General features: G+C 41.4%; 2 protein-coding genes and 1 pseudogene across 3 annotated transcripts; all 3 read left to right on the forward strand.

The window, feature by feature from the left end:
• Nucleotides 1-157: 157 nt before the first annotated feature.
• On the forward strand, nt 158-6,855 carry poglut1 (protein O-glucosyltransferase 1). 2 transcript variants are annotated; one of them, XM_005744228.1, is made up of 11 exons: nt 158-281; nt 1,351-1,441; nt 1,632-1,775; nt 1,892-2,027; nt 2,130-2,251; nt 2,741-2,800; nt 2,947-3,046; nt 3,233-3,291; nt 3,659-3,826; nt 4,825-4,881; nt 4,975-6,855. In XM_005744228.1, exons 1-11 carry the CDS (start codon nt 209-211, stop codon nt 5,129-5,131), a joined length of 1,167 nt encoding a protein of 388 aa, XP_005744285.1. In that variant the 5' UTR covers nt 158-208; the 3' UTR covers nt 5,132-6,855. The 2 variants fall into 2 exon arrangements, with proteins under 2 accessions (XP_005744285.1, XP_005744286.1); XM_005744229.1 differs by lacking the exon at nt 158-281 and adding an exon at nt 319-448.
• Nucleotides 6,856-8,741: 1,886 nt separating this feature from the next.
• On the forward strand, nt 8,742-12,144 carry timmdc1 (translocase of inner mitochondrial membrane domain containing 1). The gene is made up of 7 exons (XM_005744230.1): nt 8,742-8,959; nt 9,206-9,371; nt 9,578-9,666; nt 9,914-9,981; nt 10,225-10,303; nt 11,389-11,499; nt 11,588-12,144. Exons 1-7 carry the CDS (start codon nt 8,811-8,813, stop codon nt 11,730-11,732), a joined length of 807 nt encoding a protein of 268 aa, XP_005744287.1. The 5' UTR covers nt 8,742-8,810; the 3' UTR covers nt 11,733-12,144.
• A 3,853-nt stretch (nt 12,145-15,997) lies between these two features.
• The window catches only part of LOC102209201 (multidrug resistance-associated protein 4-like), a 43,885-nt pseudogene continuing 39,312 nt past the window's right edge, over nt 15,998-20,570 (forward strand).

The following is a 20,570-nucleotide window of genomic DNA, read 5'->3' on the forward strand; positions in this document are numbered from 1 at the left end:
TCTATCTATCTATCTATCTATCTATCTATCTATCAAACTGAAGATTTGAGACCAACAATCCCTCAGTGTTTTAAGCTTTACGGTAACGAACAAATGAATTTCACTGCGAGCATTACCGTAATGACTGTAACCCAGCCAGAAGTAGCGGACCGCAGATAACAACGGCGCAGATTCTCCTCGTCAGACAAAGCTGGAGGATAGAGGGGAAATGGAGTGGTTTTGGTTGTGGAGGATTTTAATAGTAGTGCAAGTTTTTCACGCGTGTTTGGCCGGTGCTTCAGGTAATCTATTTTTAAACGCCTTTTGAATTTGTTATAAAAAAAGAACTAGTGAGCTTTTATTTGTCCGTCGCTCTTTAAGATGACTTCTGGCGCTATAGGCAACCATCACTTCACCGGTGTTAGCTAACTAGCCCAGCAGCTAACTTTTAGGTTGGTATGAATGATGGGTAAGAGTTTGCTCTTTCTCTCACACTCACATTCAGTACGATAATTTATAGTCGAGCCATTACATGACAGAGTGTTTTCGTGCAGGAGTTACTTGAAGTGCTGTTAACCTGTATGGTCTGCTTGCTCTAAAAAACCTAACCTACACAAATACATTGATTCTATGTAAATTAGAGACTTGCAAACTGCGAAACAGCCGCGCGTGTAGGTTTTCCCTTGTTCTTTAGACTCCATCGACGTGTGTTGACTCTTTTAACGGATTGCGCAAATGCTCTGGCTTAAGCAAAGGGAAGCTCAAAAGTAAGCTCTCAGCCCCTTATAAAGCCCTTATAAAGCCTAAGACTGTAATATGCTGCAAACTTTAACAGCACAATCGAGGTGTCCACTCATATTTCAAAGTTTCTTCAAATTTAATATCACACACATCTGTGTTGTAGATTTTTTTTTAAATTAATAATGAACATCTGAACTGTTATTAGTAAAAGGGACTGAAAACAAAAAGGGCATACAGGCAGCTGCGAATCTGGTTAGATACAACACATCAAAAACAACACGTCTGTTCTTCCCTAAATATTTCCTTTGTTGGCAGACTGGCAAACAACACTTCCTGCTTCCTGGTGTGTACTGGATCATTGTCCTGCTGCATAGGTGTGCTTCAGCCAGACATTGTCACTCAGGATCTTTTGGTAGAGAGCAGAATTTATGGTTCCATCAATTACAGCAATGAGCCATTTCTGCCCACTCGCTTTCTTCCCGTTGAATCAAGAACACTGACTTTAACTGAGTCAAGTGAGGCCTGCAGTTCTTTTTAGATGCTGGGCTCTTTTGTGACCTACTGAATGATTTTGACTCTATTAAATGTGGTACAAAATAGCAAAATCTCCATTTATATGTGATGTTTCAGGCAACCAGTGGAAGAAAGTTAAAGAAAGGATATCGGATACTGTTAAAGGGTACACTCCATGTGAACCTGTCAACTGTAGCTGCCACCTAAGGTTGGTGCACTTTATCTTTCTTGCATATGAACTGAATCCAGGCAAAAGATCATTCTGTTAGAAACCTCTTTATTATGAAATAAGTGTCAGATCTACGTATAGTATCTGACATACTGATCACATGCATGTTTACCGCTTCATTCCCATTGTGTAAGTTAAAGCATAATATGAACTTTGCCGTCTCTCTCAGTGTCCTACAGCATGACTTGCAGACCTTTAAAGGGGGGATTTCACAGGATGTCATGGCTGCTACGGTTCAGAGAGGAGTGGGAACCCACTACCAGATCATTGGACACAAGCTGTACAGGGAGCAAAACTGCATGTTCCCTGCTAGGTAAAGCAGGACCTGGTGTGATTTTTAGAAATTGATCAGATACAAGTCATTGTTACTTGTCTGAACATCAGGTAGCTGTATCGATGACATGATGTGGGCCACTTCCCTGTTTTCAGGTGCAGTGGGGTGGAGCACTTCATACTGGAGGTGATTGACAAGCTGCCTGACTTAGAGATGGTTGTAAATGTGAGAGACTACCCTCAAGTCCCCCACTGGGTGCAGCCAACCCTGCCAGTCTTCTCTTTCAGTAAGGTCAGAATGTGGGCAGTGTTTTTGAGGTACACATGGATGTGTTATTACTATTATTAAGTGCAGTAAGTGTTCTTGAAATGTGGATGTTTGTTTTTTAAGTAGACCTCAGACTACAACGACATCATGTACCCAGCATGGACATTTTGGGAAGGCGGACCTGCTGTGTGGCCCATTTACCCCACCGGACTGGGAAGATGGGATCTGATGAGGGATGACCTTAAAAAGTAAGGTTTGCACTTTAGTGAGGGGAGGAGCTGACTAGTGAACATACAGTTTGGACCATTGTCCAATTATGTGTACTGAAGAAATTAGAAATGTAATTTAGAAATGACGGTCACTTTTATACACAGTCCTGCATTTTTCAAAGCTCAAAGTGAATTGGACAAACTACCATAATCTTAAATATAATAATATTCCAGCATTTGGAGGAATCCTGCTGCTTCTGTCAGCAGTCCCATCAATGAACACTAGTGTTCCACTGGTAGCCATACTGATGACATCACAATGTTCCCACCGTGTTTGACAATGATGTGGTATGGCTCGGATCATGAGCTGTACCTGTTGTTCTCCATACTTTGAATTCATTTAGGTGGTCCCTTTTCATATCCTTATTAAAAGAATATCTTCACTCTTTTCTATATTAAATAAAAAATGTTGATTTTAACGTACAACATTTCTAATAGTACTACTGCTAATAATGTGTTGTGTTTTAGCTCTGCAGCACAGTGGCCATGGAAGAAGAAAGAGTCTAAAGGATTTTTCAGAGGTTCCAGGTCAGTGTTGTGAAGATGTTCACTTTGTGTAACTCTCTATGGAAATTCTTTTTATTCTTTTTCTTTTCATATACATTTACATCATATGTGTAGCTAGCTGTAGGACTCTAAATCATGTCTTCTGGACTGTGCTCTTTCTTTGGTAGAACCAGCCCTGAGCGCGACCCTCTCATCCTTCTGTCCAGAGAAGCTCCAGAGCTGGTAGATGCAGAATATACAAAGAACCAAGCCTGGAAGTCTGAGAAGGTCAATCACACTGACACCACACTGAGCTCACAGAATTTTGCAATAATCTGAAATCAGTAAGATTCTTTTTAAATTGATCCTGCTTATATACGATCATTTCATTGTTATAGGACATATTAGTCACTTTTACAGTGGAATCCATCAGACTGACTTCAAATGACTTTTTTTGTATTTGCTGCGTTTTAGGATACTCTTGGGAGACCCCCTGCCAAGGAAATTCCCCTGGTAGATCACTGCAAATACAAGTGAGCTCATTCTCTTGACTTTGCCTGTATTTCATTCATATTTAAAGAGGAACCATTATACTCTTTCCCAGCTCTGTGTGATCTACAAATCAGAATGATCCTCCTGAAATCCTGGGCCTTAGAGGATAAAATGAAAGGCAGACCTGTCTGAAACAAGGCTTTTTAGCTCCAATTCTTTAAACCACCTTCCTTCTGATTGGCTGCTTATTGCAAACAGAAGGATTGAGCTGCAGGTGCTGTGGCGACACCCTCGTGGCATGAGAACAGCCAAAAGTAGCATTTATAAAGACATGTCCTATAGCTGAGTGTACAGCAGCTTTGTTGTGCCATGCAGTCTAACGGATGACTTCTTTCCAATCTCCTGCAGGTATTTGTTCAACTTCCGTGGTGTGGCAGCAAGTTTTCGCTTCAAACATCTCTTCCTGTGCGGCTCCTTGGTGTTTCACGTGGGAGACGAATGGCAGGAATTCTTTTACCCTCAGCTCAAGCCCTGGGTCCACTACATCCCAGTCAGGCAGGATCTGTCGGATCTCAGGTAGGTCAGCTTGTGTCCTCAGTAGAGATGGACCGATCCGATATTACTATCGGTATCGGTCCGATACTGACCTAAATTACTGGATCGGATATCGGAGAGAAATAAAAAATGTAATCCGATCCATTAAATATCACAAAAGCACCTCACAAAACTTGCAACACGGCGTAACTCAGCTCATAACCTTAGCACGTCGAGCAGTATGCGTCACGTGATAGAGCGGCTGTGGCTGTGGTATAGCTTTAGTGTTTTTGTTTTTTTTAAACTTCAGTATGAACTTATACAAAATGCAGCAAGATATTAAAAAAACAGTTTTATTGATTAAAAATACACTATATCGGATTCATATCGGCAGATATCCAAATTTATGATATCGGTATCGGACATAAAAAAGTGGTATCGTGACATCTCTAGTCCTCAGACGTGTGGATGAAGTCTGTGTGTGCATCGTTAGTTTTGTTGTTTAAATGTATTTGTTAAGACGTCCCTTTGGTTTAGAAAAGAAGATGGCAGCTTGTGTTCGTGGATGGAGGAAAAAAAGAGTCTTTATACAGTGTGTGTGTAGCCTTCTGTCTGTTGTCCAATTTAAAAATGTGAGGCCTTTTATATTCCTTTTATAGAACAAAGGAACGTATTTACAACCAGCTTTGACAATTTAAACCTGATGACACACAATAATAATTTGTTATATAGGTAAATGTGCAAATTTACACATTTTAATTGCATCCGTGAACATATAGCGATACGCTGACTGTATATTTCAAGCCAAAGCGTTTGGATAAATGCCAACAAGCTGGTGAAACAACTAATAGCTTGTAGCAAACCAGAGAGCTTGACAAGAAGGCTGGATGGGGATTTTAAAGTGAGCTCTCAAACTTTATTTGTTACTTTATTTCAGGTTTTATTTTGAAATATCTCTATTCTATGCACGCCCAAGAGTACTATTTGCCAAGTAAGGAAGAATTTGCAAATATAAATGTGTCTGCACTCTGTGTCCTCAGGGAGCTGCTCCAGTTTGTTAAAGAGAACGATGCTATCGCGCAGGAAATAGCTACAAGGTGAGAGATCAGAACTTCATGATTGAGCAGGAGTAGCTGCGATAACCTTCTCCCAGCATCACGTGACTTTTCTGCTTCCCAACCTCTCTACAGGGGGAAGGAATTCATCCTCAACCACCTGCGAATGGAAGATGTTTCCTGCTACTGGGAAAGACTTCTGACCATGTTCAGCCAGCTTCTCACCTACAAACCCCAAAGAAAGAACAGCTACAACCAGATAGTCCACCGAGCCAGCAAAACAGAGCTGTAAGACAGACTGTGTGGGACCAGACTGTGAAGATTCTGACTGTAACTGAACCAGGGCGTACGGTTTCTTTTCAAGCAGCACTGTGTCATGTTGTTAGTATTCTGGTTTTATTTACTGATCTGAAGTCTGACGCTTTAACGCTGTCTTCATATATTTGTGTTTATTACAGTGTTTGAGACCAGTGTGGACCACACAATGACCCACATGTCCACCAGTTAGTGGGCTTAGATTACACAGCTGTACAAGCAGCTGACTGTAGATGCTGCCAGTAATTAATCTGTGCCCACAAGATTCTATCAGTATCTTTTGAAAGAGGGGGAAAGTGTGCACACTGTTTCTCTGTGGTGTATATTCCTCCATCAGATCACGTGACTGACACGTCTCTCTAAAAGAGCCAGCATTTGCAAGAGTACACTAAGGATCCCTCAATCAATGCATTCTTGTGAAAGAATCTTTCACAAGAATGCAATGCAAGAATCTTCAGGTGCCACTAGGGGGCTTATGTGCCAAAGTCCTTACTGATCACTCTGGTTTGATGAGTTCAGTACTTCCAGATGTGACGACTGTTTTTGCGCCTGTTATCCATCTAACCAGCACAAGTGCGTAACTATAACGCATGTTTTTAAGCCACTAAAGAGGCAATCCATTATTTTATACATCAGTTTATTTTTATTTGTCAAAAAGTTATAGCTGTGATTGTTATTTTGATTATATTATAGTGACATTATCAAGGTTAGTGGAAATCATAATGTAAAGGGTATATGTAAAGGAAAATCCAAGGGATTGTTGGTGGATATCAGTTTGGGAGTAACTTTTATAACTAGATTACATGTGAATATTTAGACTCTGTAGGCGAGAGGCAAGAATTTTGGTACTAGAAGCTTTCTGGTTTGTGTTTTGTTGTCCAGATCTGGGTTTTTGAGCAAACTTTGGTTGCATGCAGGTAACTTGTCCATGTAGAGAGCAAAAGAGCAATTACTCCTACTGATGGGCTCCTAGATTGGTCTGACAGTTGTTTTTATTGAAACGAAAACTTTAATTCTCCAGGACAGGATCATAATGGAAATATAATGCATTCCTGTCTTTAAGTCATTGAAAGCTGTAATGGAAATGGACGACAGGTGTTCAGATATTTACAAAAGATGTGTAATTATTAAGTGGTAGTTAAGGATACCAGGTTTACCATGTTGGAAAAATTTAATGAACAACAAATAGTTTGATATTAAATGAATCTATGTTTAGTACAGTTTAGTACAGAAAATAATGTGTAGTCCACCTACCAGACATTAAAGTAGTGGCTAAAACTGGTAAGATGAACGTCTGAGGATCGTGTGGTAGTAGAGTTTCTTCTTTGCCACCAGTGAAGTTGATTGCAAAGCTTTGCTAAAGATAAGTTTTGTTAGACTGCCCTCTACTGGGCAACTGGAAAAACTAGACTTTTACTAAGTTTCATGATAACCGGAATGCAAATCATTAGCTATATCAGTCTACATTTCACCGCCATCGATTTTATAACATAGATAGAAGGACACTTTCTTTTACACAAAGTGCCAGCAGTGAGCAATAATATTCAGAGTAACCACTTTGTTTACCATTTCTGATAAAGCTGCCTTGAAATCAAGACATTATAGATGATGTAACTGATACATGATCATGTTGAATATGTTGTAGTATTCGGTTATTTGAGGAAAAAAAGAAGCTGAGATGATGTGTCTGGTCATAGTGTTTGTTTTTATCTCAATAAACTGGTTAAAACTTTTTAACACTGTCTTTGTCACGCTTTTGTTTTTGTCTCTTGCTGTAAATGTATGTATGTATGTATGTATGTATGTATAAATAATATTCACGTGTGCCCGCTGTATTTAGTTAAGGTTTTACCCCTTAACTAAATAACTATATAATAATAACCCATCATAAACTTAAACCACCCGGTTGTGTCAGCAACGGTAACAGCAACTGTGTTAGTCCTCCAGCGATAGGCGGCGCTATTTTCAAGTCTTTCAGCTGTAAGTCTTGGCCGGGGTGAAAGGTTTGGACGCCGGTGGACTATGTGGGAACTGTAGTAAAGCGCTCTTCTGAAGGGCATTATGAAAAACAAATATCTGTATTTTCGTACATTAATCGGAACGGCACGTCTTTGTAAAAACAAGCGGTTCATTTCAGAGGGATTCAAGTAAGTTGTTTTGCACCTGCTGTGATGTGTCAGAGGCTAACAGCATGCTAACCATACGAGGGGTTGTTGCACACCAGTGTTTGAACAAACGAGGAGCATAAAACCGACCGTAATGAAAACCGGTGTCGCGTTTTGGGAGCTGTTACGTAAAACTGTGCTGTTTGTCATAAATAACGTGCTGAGCAACAGCACATGCACAGTTTGACCTGACAGGAGCACTGTATGAAGAGACAGCGTTATGTGGCATCACTTATCCACCAGCACACTGGCTTAAAAAAAAAATTAATTGTTATTAATAAAATCTCGCCAGAAATAATCCAAATAGTCCTCTGTATAAGGTTCTGCATAAACAAACACCCATTTCAGATGAACACAGCCTAAATGCTATTAAAAATATTCTGCCTTGTTGGGTTAAAACAACACAATCAAATCAATCACCAAAGCCATTTTTCTTCTGCATTTTTCTCCCTACTGAGGGGATACAACAGCTAGAACTGTGTTGGACCCACTTTGCCTTTAAAACTACCTCAATTCTTTGTGACATTGACTCACAAAGGTGCTGGAAACAACTTTGGTCCATATTGACACAACAGAGGAATCTACCTTTCTAATCCCAGTAGATCAGCAGTTTCTAAAACATTCACACCACCCTTTCCTCCCCATTATGATGCTGAGTTCGAACTTCAGCAGGTCAGGATCCACATGCCTGAATGCACTGAGTTGCTGCCATCAGAGTTTGTGTCATTGAGTGGCCACTCCATAGTCTTACAGCAGGAGTGAAAATACAGGGTTAGGTTCATTCAAATTGTTTAGATAAACAAAATTGTAAAATAGTATTGTTTCCTCTCAAATACAGCTTGATTGTTTCGCGCCTTGGTGCAAACAGACTCAGACTCATAATCTTATTTCTTCTACTGTGGATGGTTCAATAAATGTGAATATTTCCTTATATATTTACTGTTTGTGCTCTGGTTAAAAAATCTCAGGCAGGATAAGGTTACTGTGACCTTTTATTTTTACCTTTGACCCCGGAGCAGTTGACACATCCTGATTAGCAGATCTGAGGTTTTGTGCTCTGAGAGATCAATAGTGTATTTTACAGTTGGGGGAGGAAAAAAGTCCTATTTTCCCAGTTTCTGTTGATAGGACTGTAGAATTCAACAGCTGCTTAGTCAAACAGCCTGTGCAGCACTGCCAAGCCTTCATTCGCCTCGAGGCTCTTGGTTTTGAGGATGGAGCTTGAGCTGAGGCGGCGAGTGTGGCGTCTCAGCCCGTGACCATGTGTTTCTCCCTGTTGCAGCACATCAGCAGCTGAAGCGTGATGCATCCAGAGCCGCGCAGGACAAGCGTTGCCCTGCAGAGACGACTGGCAGATTCAGCCCCTCAGGGCACGCTGAGCACCGGCCAACTGCAGGGCTTCATCCAGCGTGCCAGGCCAGGCCTCCTTTCTTCTGCTTTCTGCTCCCCAGGGTTCACGCAGCTGATGTGGCTGCTGCCCAGCCTGCACAGATGCCCTCTTCCTCCTCCTCATCATCCTCTTCCTTCACCAGTACTGCTCCTGTAGCTATCCCTTCGTCCAGCAGCCTCCCGAAAAACATCGGGAAGCCAGAATTCCCGAGCACGGGATGGGAGCGCATCAAAGATCTCTTTGACAGAGAGTTAGTTTTATTGTTACATTGTTTCACTTGTTTGTGTCTTGGTGTTTTTGAAAAGGTCTTTGTGTATATGTAGACACTGTGGTGTCGAATTCATCGTGAATCATGTAGTTGATGAGTTAAGATTATTTAACTAAACTTGCAGCATCCTTTAGTTTTCAAAGGCTTTTTGCTCTAATGGCTTCTAATGTAACAAGTTCACTCATTACTGGCTTTAAACTTACAAGGAACATTCTCGTCCCTGTTTAGTGTGACTCAGAAATACCCAGAGGAGATCACCAATGTTGTAAACAGCAGTGCTCTCGGTGCACTTGCAGGCTTTGTCTATGGGGGCTTGCCAGCAGCTCGCCACGCCAGGGAGAGATATATCCAAGTCAGCCAGGCAGAATTATACACTAATCGTGTGGACGCAGTGGTAAGTGAAATCTGTGCCTTTAAAACCATATCTGCTGTGGTTTTGGGTGCAAATGTTCCATGAATGATGTCTGTGTTCAGCTTTAATATTGTGATGTCATAGTTTCTTATTTAATTGAATTATTATTTATGGGGTCTGAAGTGGAGCATTGAGAATAATGCTGCAAATAAAAGTAAAAGTCTGTCTGTGCCTGTTCTGTCTGTCAGCGCTCAGCACACAATGCAGCTATCCGGGGGTTTATAAGATATGGATGGAGATGGAGCTGGAGAGTGGCTGTGATAGTTACCTTGTTCAGGTAAACAAAAACAAAAAACAGGTGGAGCATGTGAGGAAAGTGTGTGTAGTGTTACTTTTACAAGGGATCAAATCAGCTTGTGGATCTGGAGTATTAATAACAGGAGAATGCACAGAATGCTGAATGTCACATAAACAATGTGCAGATGTTTATTGGATGCGAGTGCTTTAACATTGCTAGCATACCTCGGTCAGTTTGTTTTGGCCTCACTGACTCAACATCGTGTGCGTTTCCTCTCCCTGTGTAGTTCTGTGAGCACGGGACTCTCCGTGTACCAAGACAAAGACGCAGTCAGCCAGTATGTTGCAGCTGGAGGTGAGTCACGTGATCTGATCAGGGCGCCTGCGGGTTGTAGTTCCAACTGTGATTGTTTTCAGTTATTTCTATAATAAATGCCCACTAAAATAGGACCGTATGTGATGATATTAAAATGTGACACGCCTGTTCAGTTACACCCAGAATCTATGTTTAATTATTGCTTGACAATAAAAGTGTTCTTTCAACATGTCCAGTACAAATTCCTGCACATTGAAATGATGAAACTCTGTATGTGAGCAGCTGTGACTGTAGGCCTTTTCAGACTGAACCTGGGCCTGAGAGGGCTGGTAGCGGGCTCGGTGATCGGAGCAGTGCTGGGGTAAGGCTGGCTTCTGCTTCTACAAGAATTCTTTGACTTCCAGTCCCAACAGTGCATGTTAAACTTTTTTTCCATCTGATGTAATAGAACATGCTCAGTCCTCAGTACTGAGCTGACTTCTATTATCAGATGCTGTGTATTTACTTTTTGACATGCATGCATGCCTTCTCGTGTATGTGTGTGTGTATTTACATTCATGCCTGTGTGCTCGAAGTCAGTGAGCACTCTGGCAGCCAGCTGCGCCCCTCCCAGCAACCCTCTGTCACCCAGCTGAACCTCCCCCCTCCTCCTCCCCACTCCCTTCCAAATCTGCTCGTGGTGCCAGAGGGACTCGTGTACCACAGAGGACAGTGTTTTGGGTACTGAACCAAGGAGACGGGCCAAGGCAGCAGCTGCCCTTCTCCTTTTATACCATCGGTGTTATTCCAGCCTCTTGTGTCCTTCTACCGTGGTCTGATGTAGACTTGGAGGTGCTTCATCCTCTGTCTCATCTTCACAGCCTGGCCCACTTTAGCCTCGCTCGTCCTTTCAGCTGAGCGCACACAGCTAAATGCAGATTGTATAACTGCAAATTGAGTGTGTTGCCTTTGATGGTGTAACAGAGGAGGGTCTAGTTTGGATCATCCCTGTGGTCAACTCCATAATGGCTTAGCCATACTTCCAGTTGGCCCTCCACTAGCACTGCTCCCTCCTCCTCTTCCTCTCACTGTCTGCTTCAGTGGCCAGCCACCTGGAGCATTTGATGTGGGCAAATGGCTCCAGCCACGGCTACGCCAGGTGTAGCTGGGGCAGAAGGGGCGGCATGAAAGCAGGCAGCTAATTGCAAAGCACATCACGCTCCAGATCTTTAACCATTATGGTTTCCTTATTCATGTCGTAGAGGTGTGAGTGGAAAGTGCGGAGGGTTCGGAGAAGCTGGGCCGCAGCAGCTGTAGAAACTGTTTAAGGAAGTTATTACAGGGTCGATGCTTCCATTGAACTGGCATCTGATATGTTTTATGTTATACAACATAGACTATCTGATGAACTGATCTGTGTAAAAGTGTGCATCACAGTTACAGTTATACACACTGACTTCTACACAGGATTCCGGTTGGTGCTCTGGTCATTGCCTTGCAGTCCCTGACTGGAGAGACGATCCGAGAGAGGCGCAGGAGAGAGCGCAGGGAACTGTATGAGCACAAGCTTGCAGAATGGTAAGAAATAAGGTATCAGAAATAAATACAAAGTGTCATTTTATCCTGATGCTTCTTGGTTAATCAGAGCTGGTGTTTCCAATAAAAGGACAGCCCGTTTGCAGTTGACGGATGAGCTGATTTCCAACTTGAATGTGAGCTCTCAGGTGGAGGAAACCAATAAGGACATGCAGAGGATCCAGGAACTGCTCAGTCTACCACAGAATGAGGTCAAAGACTCAAGTGGACAGTGAGCATGGCTGCCTTCACTGTCTGCTATCTGTTGGAATCTGGAAAATACAAACGTTCTCTTACTGAATGGAAACCGATTCAGATGAATTCATGATGCTGTTGTACAAGAAAAGTAGGTCCAACGAAGAGCTCACCTAAATGTGACATGGGATACAGGAAAAGGGTTTTAAGACTCTCAAATATGCAGTATCTGATTTGTGCCACTTAGTCCACATTGGTGTTGTAAAGGTTAAGGTGGACTTGATGTGATGCTTCTGTGTACTTTTAATACTGAAGTTGACTGACACAGTATGTCCCGTGGTTGAAATCACAAAGTCAGCATTGTTGGTCGTACAACTTATTAAAACCACATGAAAGAAAGAAAGAAACAGACTCCTCTCCAAACCAATAAATATCAATTCATGCTACAAAACACTTCATTCTCTCTGTGTGTAATCTGTAGTTTGCTTTTGACTTTGCCTTATGGGCTTTTCAGCAACTAGGTCAACCAAAGCCTCGGCCCCTGGTGTAAAAAAGATGTGACACAGCAACAGCTGGGGCTCAGGATGCAGCAGTGACTGCTGACGTGCACATGGACAGCCAATAGAAGCAGGCTGTGATGTGGAGAGCTCAGAGAGCTTCAGGTAAACGCTTCAAACGAGAAACTAGTTAATAGATTTCTCTCTTTTTTTTTTTAACCATTTAGGTTGGAGTAAAAATGCAAGTCTGACTTTTCCAGACTTAATTTACTGCTGGAATGAAAGTGTTAGCATCATATTTGTTCAAATTAAAAACCTTATTGGATTCAAATATAAAATTATCCCAAATAACCACAATGAAGCTGCAGCTCCTTTACATTTATACGTTTATACTGCATCTGAGGGATGGATCGACAAGTGAATACATGCTGTATTCACCCACTTCCTCCCATGGATCCTCCCATCAGCTTCTTAATTCTTCTGAGAGAGCAACATGGCTTCTGAAAATGAAAATATGAATGATTGCTGAGTAATTTGTTGATAGAATGACAGCAAGTGAAGTATGTTTCATAAATGGGCTCTGAGCGCCCTCTGCTGATGGCTTTGCATGAGTGAGTACAGAATACAACAGAGATGTGTGTTCAGTAACTGCGGTATTTCAAAGTTAAAAACTGCTCCACAGCTGAAACACTGCAACAAACACATGCATACTGCAACGCAGGGGACTTTCTTCTGGCCTGTGAAATGCTCGGACACCAAAGCGTTGTCAGTATTTGTTAATGGGTTGTGTCCACCGTGTGTCCACATGGAAAAGAACTGAGCTGAACTATCTAAGATGTGCAGGAATGACACTAAAGACTGTTTCTTAGTTAGCACAAGGGCCAAAAGTGGATTTGCAAATTTCTGTGAGAGTTGGTGACACGATCACTCATGTTGTGTGCGATGGGAATCCAAAAAACAAAAGAAATAAAACATGAAAAGACACTTGATGAATATTTGGAGAATATTAGATGTGGGGGTAGGAGTTTATCTTATGAGGCTGCATGAAGGAGGTGTCTTTGGTAGGTGGCACCATGAATGCCTCAACGTATACCAGAAGCTAACGAGATGACCGAGTCGCCAGAATCCTCCAGAAAAGAGATGATGACAAAGCAAAACATGTCGGCAAAACTCACGAGTGTTTCTAATACAGGCAAAAGAAAAACTCACCTGGAGAGGTGTGTTGCCTGACTTGAAACAAGTGAAACACCTTTGGGGCATCTTTTAGAGACAAAAGTAAAGAAGGCAAAGCATCCCTTTGGAAACCAAGAAGGACCAGGCCATTAAAAACAACAGCAGACAAAGGAAGCGTTTAAAAAATACAAATGTATATTTCGTCTTCTGTACCTCTGCAGCTGTTAGATATGATATGAATCAGTTTAAAGAACATTATCTGACACTGCAGTGTAAACCTGATGATCTTTGCATAGAGAGAAAGTGTTTTAAATGCCTACAAGCCCAAAACAAGCTTTTTAAATGTGCACAGTGATTTGTGTGTAACCTTTGAGGGCTCACAGTTGCATGTATCTTGACCACACGTAGAACCATTTATCAAATCTGTGCATCCAAACCTGAAGAAATACTGCTCGTTTCTGCACAACGCCTTAAGTTCGGCTTCACAAATCGGATCATTTTCTCTTTGAAGAAGCTTCCTGTGCACACGCATGTCTAAACCGACGTGTAACCGCCCCCTCGCTCTCTTACAAACTATAAATGCGCACGAATGGCCTGGCACGCACAAATCACGTCGCATGCCGACGTGGGGTTTTGGCACAACTTTGACTCAGCCAGCCTCACACAAAACCACAAATCTAAGCTGCATTCAAGTCACAGTAAAAAAAAAAGGAACATCTGGCTTCCGCTGTTTCGTCTCCAGGGTTTATCTAACCGGGCAGAGCAGAAACGAACTGAGCATTGACTGACTTTTCCCAGCAGATGAACATCCAGCATGTAGCGGCAGCTTATTTAAAGAATAAAATAATATCTGTGTTTTCTAGTGGAGAGATGAACCCATCTGTTTATTAGAAAAAAATACAATAGAAATCCAGATGTCTCCGTTTTCCACTGGGCCTTGAACGTAGCTTAGATTTTTGGATTTGTGAGAAGCAGCCGCCTGACAGTCGTCTCAGAACCTCTCCCGGGCATGTGACGCAATCTGTAGGTATCAACGATTCTTGTGCATACGTTTAAGGTTTTGTAAGCGACCAGCAGGGACGTTACGTGTGCTCACAGGAACCTTTGTCAAAGAGAAAATGATGAACTTAAAAAGTTGTGCGCAAATGATCGCAATGTGTTCAGGTGCATGTCTGTGTGTGGACTGGAGCGCTCATTTGTTAACCCTCAAAAGTTACACACAAATCACGGTGTACACTTAGTTCAGATTTGTGGATCATATCACATACATTTGTAACACTTTTGGCAAAGTTGTCTCGGGTTGATATTGTTATAAGGTATTTAATTCTTGGCTCTGATTTAAGAAGAAACTAAATCCTGACTCTCATCTTTACAAAATGAGATCTGACAGTGCTGTGTCATCACAACAGAGGTTATGGCTTCAGTTTAGCTGTCTAAGTGAGAGATGGGTCTTTACTTGGTTAGAGCAGCTGTCTCTGTGCATTGCTGGTGTCTCATCAAGATGCAAAACTTAAGTAACATAGTGCTTTGGTATAGGGACAGAATCTCTGTAGTCTGCTAAACTCAGCAGCCCTGATGTGACGTCCTATTGTATAATGCCACTATGCATCCCGGTGAGACTCTCTGCACTATTTGCATGGACATATTGGCATAAAATGGACAGATGGAGTGAAAACAGTGAAGTTTGATGTCATTTGGACGAAGTTGTCTTTTGAACTTTGAAGACGGCCCAGACTCCAGGTGCTCGCGCTGTCCTCACACACCAGCTACTGCACGTGGGGATCAGTAGGGGGAAACACACGTGAAAACCGGGGCCCTCGATATTGCACTTTCATAACTGTATCTGACTATAGGCGTTGCTTAAATGGTACGTTAAAGTGCAACTCGTTCAGATTTGTTTTGTAACGTGAAATTGTCACTGAAAATGCCGACTTAAACACTTGTCCGTGACATTAAATGACAGTTATTTTATTTCAAACATGTACGCGGTTATTTCCATAGATTTTTTTTTCCATTGGAGGTTCAGAAAGCTCACTAGGCTCATTTCTACTTTAGTTAAACACTCCGCCTCTTGTTATGCATTCACACCTGGGAACAGGTGGAGACAGTTTAGTGAAACTTTTTAAAGTGGGCTTTTAAAAAAGGCCCGTTATATCTACAGGGAGAGTGTAAGTTAATCGTTCTATAAATGTCAAATGTAAACTGTCCATATTCCATAGGTGACTGAATATAGGCTTCCCCTTCGCATAGGGGCTTGTACATATTGTACATAACAAATATGTGTCGGTTACTTAAAGAACATCACGTGATATACCCCCTACGGGCATTCCGATGTACGTCTTGGTCCAGTCCCAATGTGCAAACTGATGCTCTCACAAAGTCTGAGGCTCTCAAGTATTTTTTGAAAAGCTTTCATGCAAATAGAAGTTAAAACACGTTCTTTATTGCACATCTAGTTTAATCAGCCGTTTCTTTTTATTGGAGAAAACTGATGAGACCATTGCAATGAGCTCACTAAGTGACTTCAGTGAACTCTGTAAGGCTTTACAGAGAAACAAACCAGGGCCCTCTCTCGTTTCACAGACGACATTTAACATGTTTAGCAGTCACAGCAAGTATTCCTATTTGCTTGGAAGATGAAGGCGAGGCCAGAGCAGCTGTTTGCTATCTGCAACTTCACCACTAGCTGCCCTAAGTCGTACACACTGCTTTTTTAAAGGTTTATATATAGACTATATAGAAGTGGGTGTAGTCATTCGTTTCTCTGGACTGCAGTGTGAAGTCAGCGTATGCAGATTGATTCATTCCCACAGCCAGCCTCAACGAGCTGTCTTTTTCTTTCAGCACCAGTTGCTTTCCTGTGCTTAAGTTATTCATACACTGATCATCATCACTTGCTTATTAATTCAAGAAGCTGGATACCTGTGAATTTACATTGTAATTTTAAATGTTCTTCCGGGACCGTGGCCGATATTTGATGTGTGAACAGCATTAGCTTTAAGAGATCCTCCAAGTCCATCACTAAAAACACTGTTTCTCCAAATAACTCATTAATCACAAATAGTTCAGACATTCACAGTCAGCTTAGATATGTCTTTTCTAAACCACAGTGATTTGTATTTCTCTCTGCCAGATGGAAATGGTTTGTTTTTTTCTGTTTCAGTTGGTTAAACCCCCTGTTACAGCTTGGCCAAAAACACAGGCTCGAGAGAAGTGACATGTACAGTGTCCTTCCGGAGGATCGGTCTGAAACCCTGGGAGAGGAGCTGCAGAGGTACTTCAGCAAAAGGCTAATGTGACAAAACCAGAAGTGGTGCTGGTTAAGAAACATGTCTGTTTGTTTCAAGTTAATATTTTATTTTTTTATAGTGTGGATTGCCATTCTGTCAACCTGCCGCTGCTTGTAATATCAAGTGCTTTCGAGGGTCTGATAATTGTGTTACTGACCTGCTGCTAATTAACCTAATTAGCGTCAAAGTCCTCCAGTTGTTTCTTTTTAGTGCCACTTACCTTTGCAGCCTTCTCTTGCCCTGTCCCAACTTTGTGAGATATGTTGCTGCCATCAAATTCCAATGCAAATAATTTTCATAAAATAGTAAAGCACCTCTGTTGGAAATGTGTTTATAAATCCTGGGCTCAACTAATAAATTCATTTGATTTGCAGATGTTGGAACGAGGAAGTAAAAAAGGCTTCAAAGGAACTACGGAAGCCGCAGCTCTCCAGGGTTCTTATAAAGTGCTATGGAAAGTCCTATGCATTAGCCGGCCTATTTGAATTTTTTCTGGTATGTTGTGAATATTTACAATTGGCACCAGTGTTAAAACAATCATTCATGCACAGGTCGTATTTGAGATTTTGTGCGGTTTTCTGGCCATATTATTTCAGATGAGCTAAAATAAAAAGGAATACTGTAGTTTTACTGTATTATTGTATTACTAGCAGATATTTGAACCAATTTACCACATCAAGTACTAGTAATGGATAGAGTGAAGCTTGTTTGCATATTCCATTATGTATTTATTGTCTTTGTCGTAAAGGAGGCAATCAAAGTGATCCAGCCACTTCTTCTGGGAAAAATAATCCTTTTCTTTGAGAATTATCACCCAGATGATCAGAGGAGTCTTTGCATGGCGTATGTTTACGGTGCTGCGATGTCCATCTCCACGTTTGGACTGACTATCCTCCAACATCTCTACTACTATCATGTCCAAAGAACAGGCATGAGGATTAGAGTGGCTATGTGTCACATGATCTACAGGAAGGTCAGTGAAGATTCAGAAAATTTGCACAAGAGATGCAGATTTTTGAGCTCACAACTCTCAGAATAATTTTGTAAAATTTTCAAGCTGTTAAGTAAAAATGTTCTCATCAGGCTCTTGGTCTCAGCACTGAATCCATCGGACGAACAACCACCGGTCAAATAGTGAACCTACTTTCAAATGATGTTAATCATTTTGATGAGGTAAGGCAACAGATGACCTAAATTTGTAAGGGTCAAGAACCAACTCGAAACTACATTTGGAGAATTGTAACCGAGACAACAGAAGGACAGAGGGCTAACCTGGATGTACCCTTTGAAACCTTTTTTCCTTAGGTATTTGAGTAGATGGGTATTTGTGGTAAATACAGTTTTGTTTTTTTTAGATATTATTTAAAAGTTACTACACTAACTTGCCACGGGAGAATGATAAAGATGAAAAATCTGAACTCTTGACCCTCTGCTTGATGTTATATATAGGGCAGGGAAGAGGTCTGGAAGCAAATCAATACAAAGTTGTCCAGAGAGATCACATTTATTGTATGACGAAACATTTCTGTCCACTTCCAGGATTACAGCACACCATCTATAGAGCATAAGGTCTGGCGAGTCCCTGTTCAGACGGTGGCATCACAAGATGACTGATTTTGAGCTAATACAAGACCTCACAATAACTTCTAACCAATGAGATTGACTGAGAGCAAACCTTCCACTGATAGCTAGCTATGTCATAAGGATGTATATAGGCAATTTTTGTATGGGTAGGACAATTAAGTTTACTTTTGTCTAATTCACAGGAAGTTGTTTTCAAAAATATTAGGCAGGCATCTGAATAAAACATCTGTACTTCCACAAATGAAACATGCTCATCCACACTGGTTACCTGCAGTCAGGCATTAAAAGCAAGTCTGCGGCTATTTTGTTAATGCCACAAAGGAATCATTTTTGGGATAGCTTAAAGCCTGACACGACTGATTAACATGTGAGGGTGATTGCAGTCACACGAAAATCACAAGCATCTTAAAGCTGTTCTATCGGCATGTAGTTACCCAACACTTTATTGAGACACCTTAAGTATTCCTAAAATTTGTTGACCATTAGCACATTTCTCCAAATCTTGGGCATCTATGTTTGCTTACATTACAGGCTCCTTATGGTGACTGACAGTTTTATCCAAGTTGTGACCGCCACTTCCAAATGTCACACACTTTTCAAAATGTCATTTATAATGACCTCTACAGATTACACTCAGACTGCACTACTTGTGGGCGGGACCTCTGCAAGCAATGGTGATCATCGTTTTCCTTTGGTATGAGATCGGCCCCTCGTGCCTGGCAGGTGTGGCAACAATTGCAGTTATGATGCCGATACAGACCTGGTTTGGAAAACTCTTCGGCATCTTCAGGTAAAGGATAACTGGAGAAGTACATGGATCTTTCAATCTATAGACCTCTCAACATCCAGCAAGAAACAAGACCCGACTGCAGGACTCGGAGGCAAATTGGGCAAATGTAAAACACACCTTTTTATTAAAGTAGAAGCCCGATGTTCACAAGCTCCAAAATATCCACACACAAAAAAGACTAATCCAGGAAATTCCAAAACCCGAACTGAGACATACAAAGGTGGTTAAACAGGCAGACTGCCAGACTTCTTCTTGGATTTTAGACACAAAGGTGCATTGCTGCCCTCCTCTGGTACTTCGTAAACCAAGGAGGTCAAACTCATTTTACCTTGAGGGCCACATACAACTTACTTTGATCTTAAGCAGGCTGGACGAGTGGCGCTGTGATTTTTCTTTTCTAAAGAAATGTTGCTGCAGTAAATGAAAGACATGTTCGCACAAATTCAATTGTAAGAAATGTTTGAAATTACACAAAATGTTCTGGTAGCTCATTGCCCAGACTCTCCTGTAATTATAAAGCAGGAAGTGTTTGTTAATACACAGAAAACCTTCTGTTTCTCTCGTTTTCTTACTGTGGGCACATTATTTTACAGAACTTCTGCAGAGTTCTTCCCAACTCGGTTTCAATTATAGAAAGATTGGCACAGGGCACAGACGACTGAGTCAAAAAAGTCAAAAAAAGAAACAAATGACAACCAAAATAAAACAGGGAATGAATAACCGAAACACTCAATATGACAAACTAAAAACAAGGAGAGGAAATAAGGGAACAAGAGCCAACAAGAATGAATCAAAGAAAATCAAACGATGAAGAACAACCCAACCAACAGAAATAGGAACTTGAACTAAAAAGATTCGAACTAAGAACTAAATGTTCCCTATGAATCTAAAAACATTTTAAAACAAGTTCCAAACTCAGAAACCTGAGTCCAAACCCAGGACCATGACAGGGCCTGTTTAACAATGTTCAATGACTGTGTCTATTTTCTCATGCACTAATATGTTATTTATAATGTATCATTAGGAAAACTAGCGGCCTCAATGACATGTTGTGGAGTTTTTTGTTGTTGTTTTTTGGCAGGAGCAAAACAGCAGTCCTTACTGACAGCAGAATCCGTATCATGAATGAAGTGGTGTCTGGCATAAGGATAATCAAGATGTATGTCTGGGAGAAACGGTTCTCAGCCCTGGTGACTGAAGTTAGAAAGTAAGGATGAGAATCACGGACAAACTGGTAATGTTTTGACACGAATCATTTTCTGAACCAGCAGAATACTACTGCATATATTATCCTTTTTTTGGTACCCCTCTCCATCATCAACTGATTTAGCCCTCAGCTCTGACAGGCTCACGGGGTATTGTCGTCAAAACACAGGGAGGACGACAATACCAAGTTTGTGAATGAACTCCAGAATGAGGCGACATAGGATTTTCAAATTCAGACCAACGATGCACCTACTAGAAACCTCAGATAAGTTCAAATCCCGCTGACCTTAACCCCAAGGTCAGAGGTTAACTTTTCTGAAAATCACTTAGGATTTCCAC

The sequence above is a fragment of the Pundamilia nyererei genome, unplaced genomic scaffold, assembly GCF_000239375.1.
Source record: "Pundamilia nyererei isolate P.nyererei 1_Seehausen unplaced genomic scaffold, PunNye1.0 scaffold00141, whole genome shotgun sequence".
NCBI lineage: Eukaryota > Metazoa > Chordata > Actinopteri > Cichliformes > Cichlidae > Pundamilia > Pundamilia nyererei.

Coding starts and splice junctions, on each gene's coding strand:
- poglut1 (XM_005744228.1), top strand. CDS start 209: ATGGAGTGGTTTTGGTTGTGGAGGATTTTAATAGTAGTGCAAGTTTTT. Junction 1,442..1,631: donor AACTGTAGCTGCCACCTAAG/GTTGGTGCACTT, acceptor CGTCTCTCTCAG/TGTCCTACAGCATGACTTGC. Junction 3,292..3,658: donor GTAGATCACTGCAAATACAA/GTGAGCTCATTC, acceptor AATCTCCTGCAG/GTATTTGTTCAACTTCCGTG.
- timmdc1 (XM_005744230.1), top strand. CDS start 8,811: ATGCCCTCTTCCTCCTCCTCATCATCCTCTTCCTTCACCAGTACTGCT. Junction 8,960..9,205: donor AAAGATCTCTTTGACAGAGA/GTTAGTTTTATT, acceptor GTCCCTGTTTAG/TGTGACTCAGAAATACCCAG. Junction 9,372..9,577: donor CTAATCGTGTGGACGCAGTG/GTAAGTGAAATC, acceptor TCTGTCTGTCAG/CGCTCAGCACACAATGCAGC.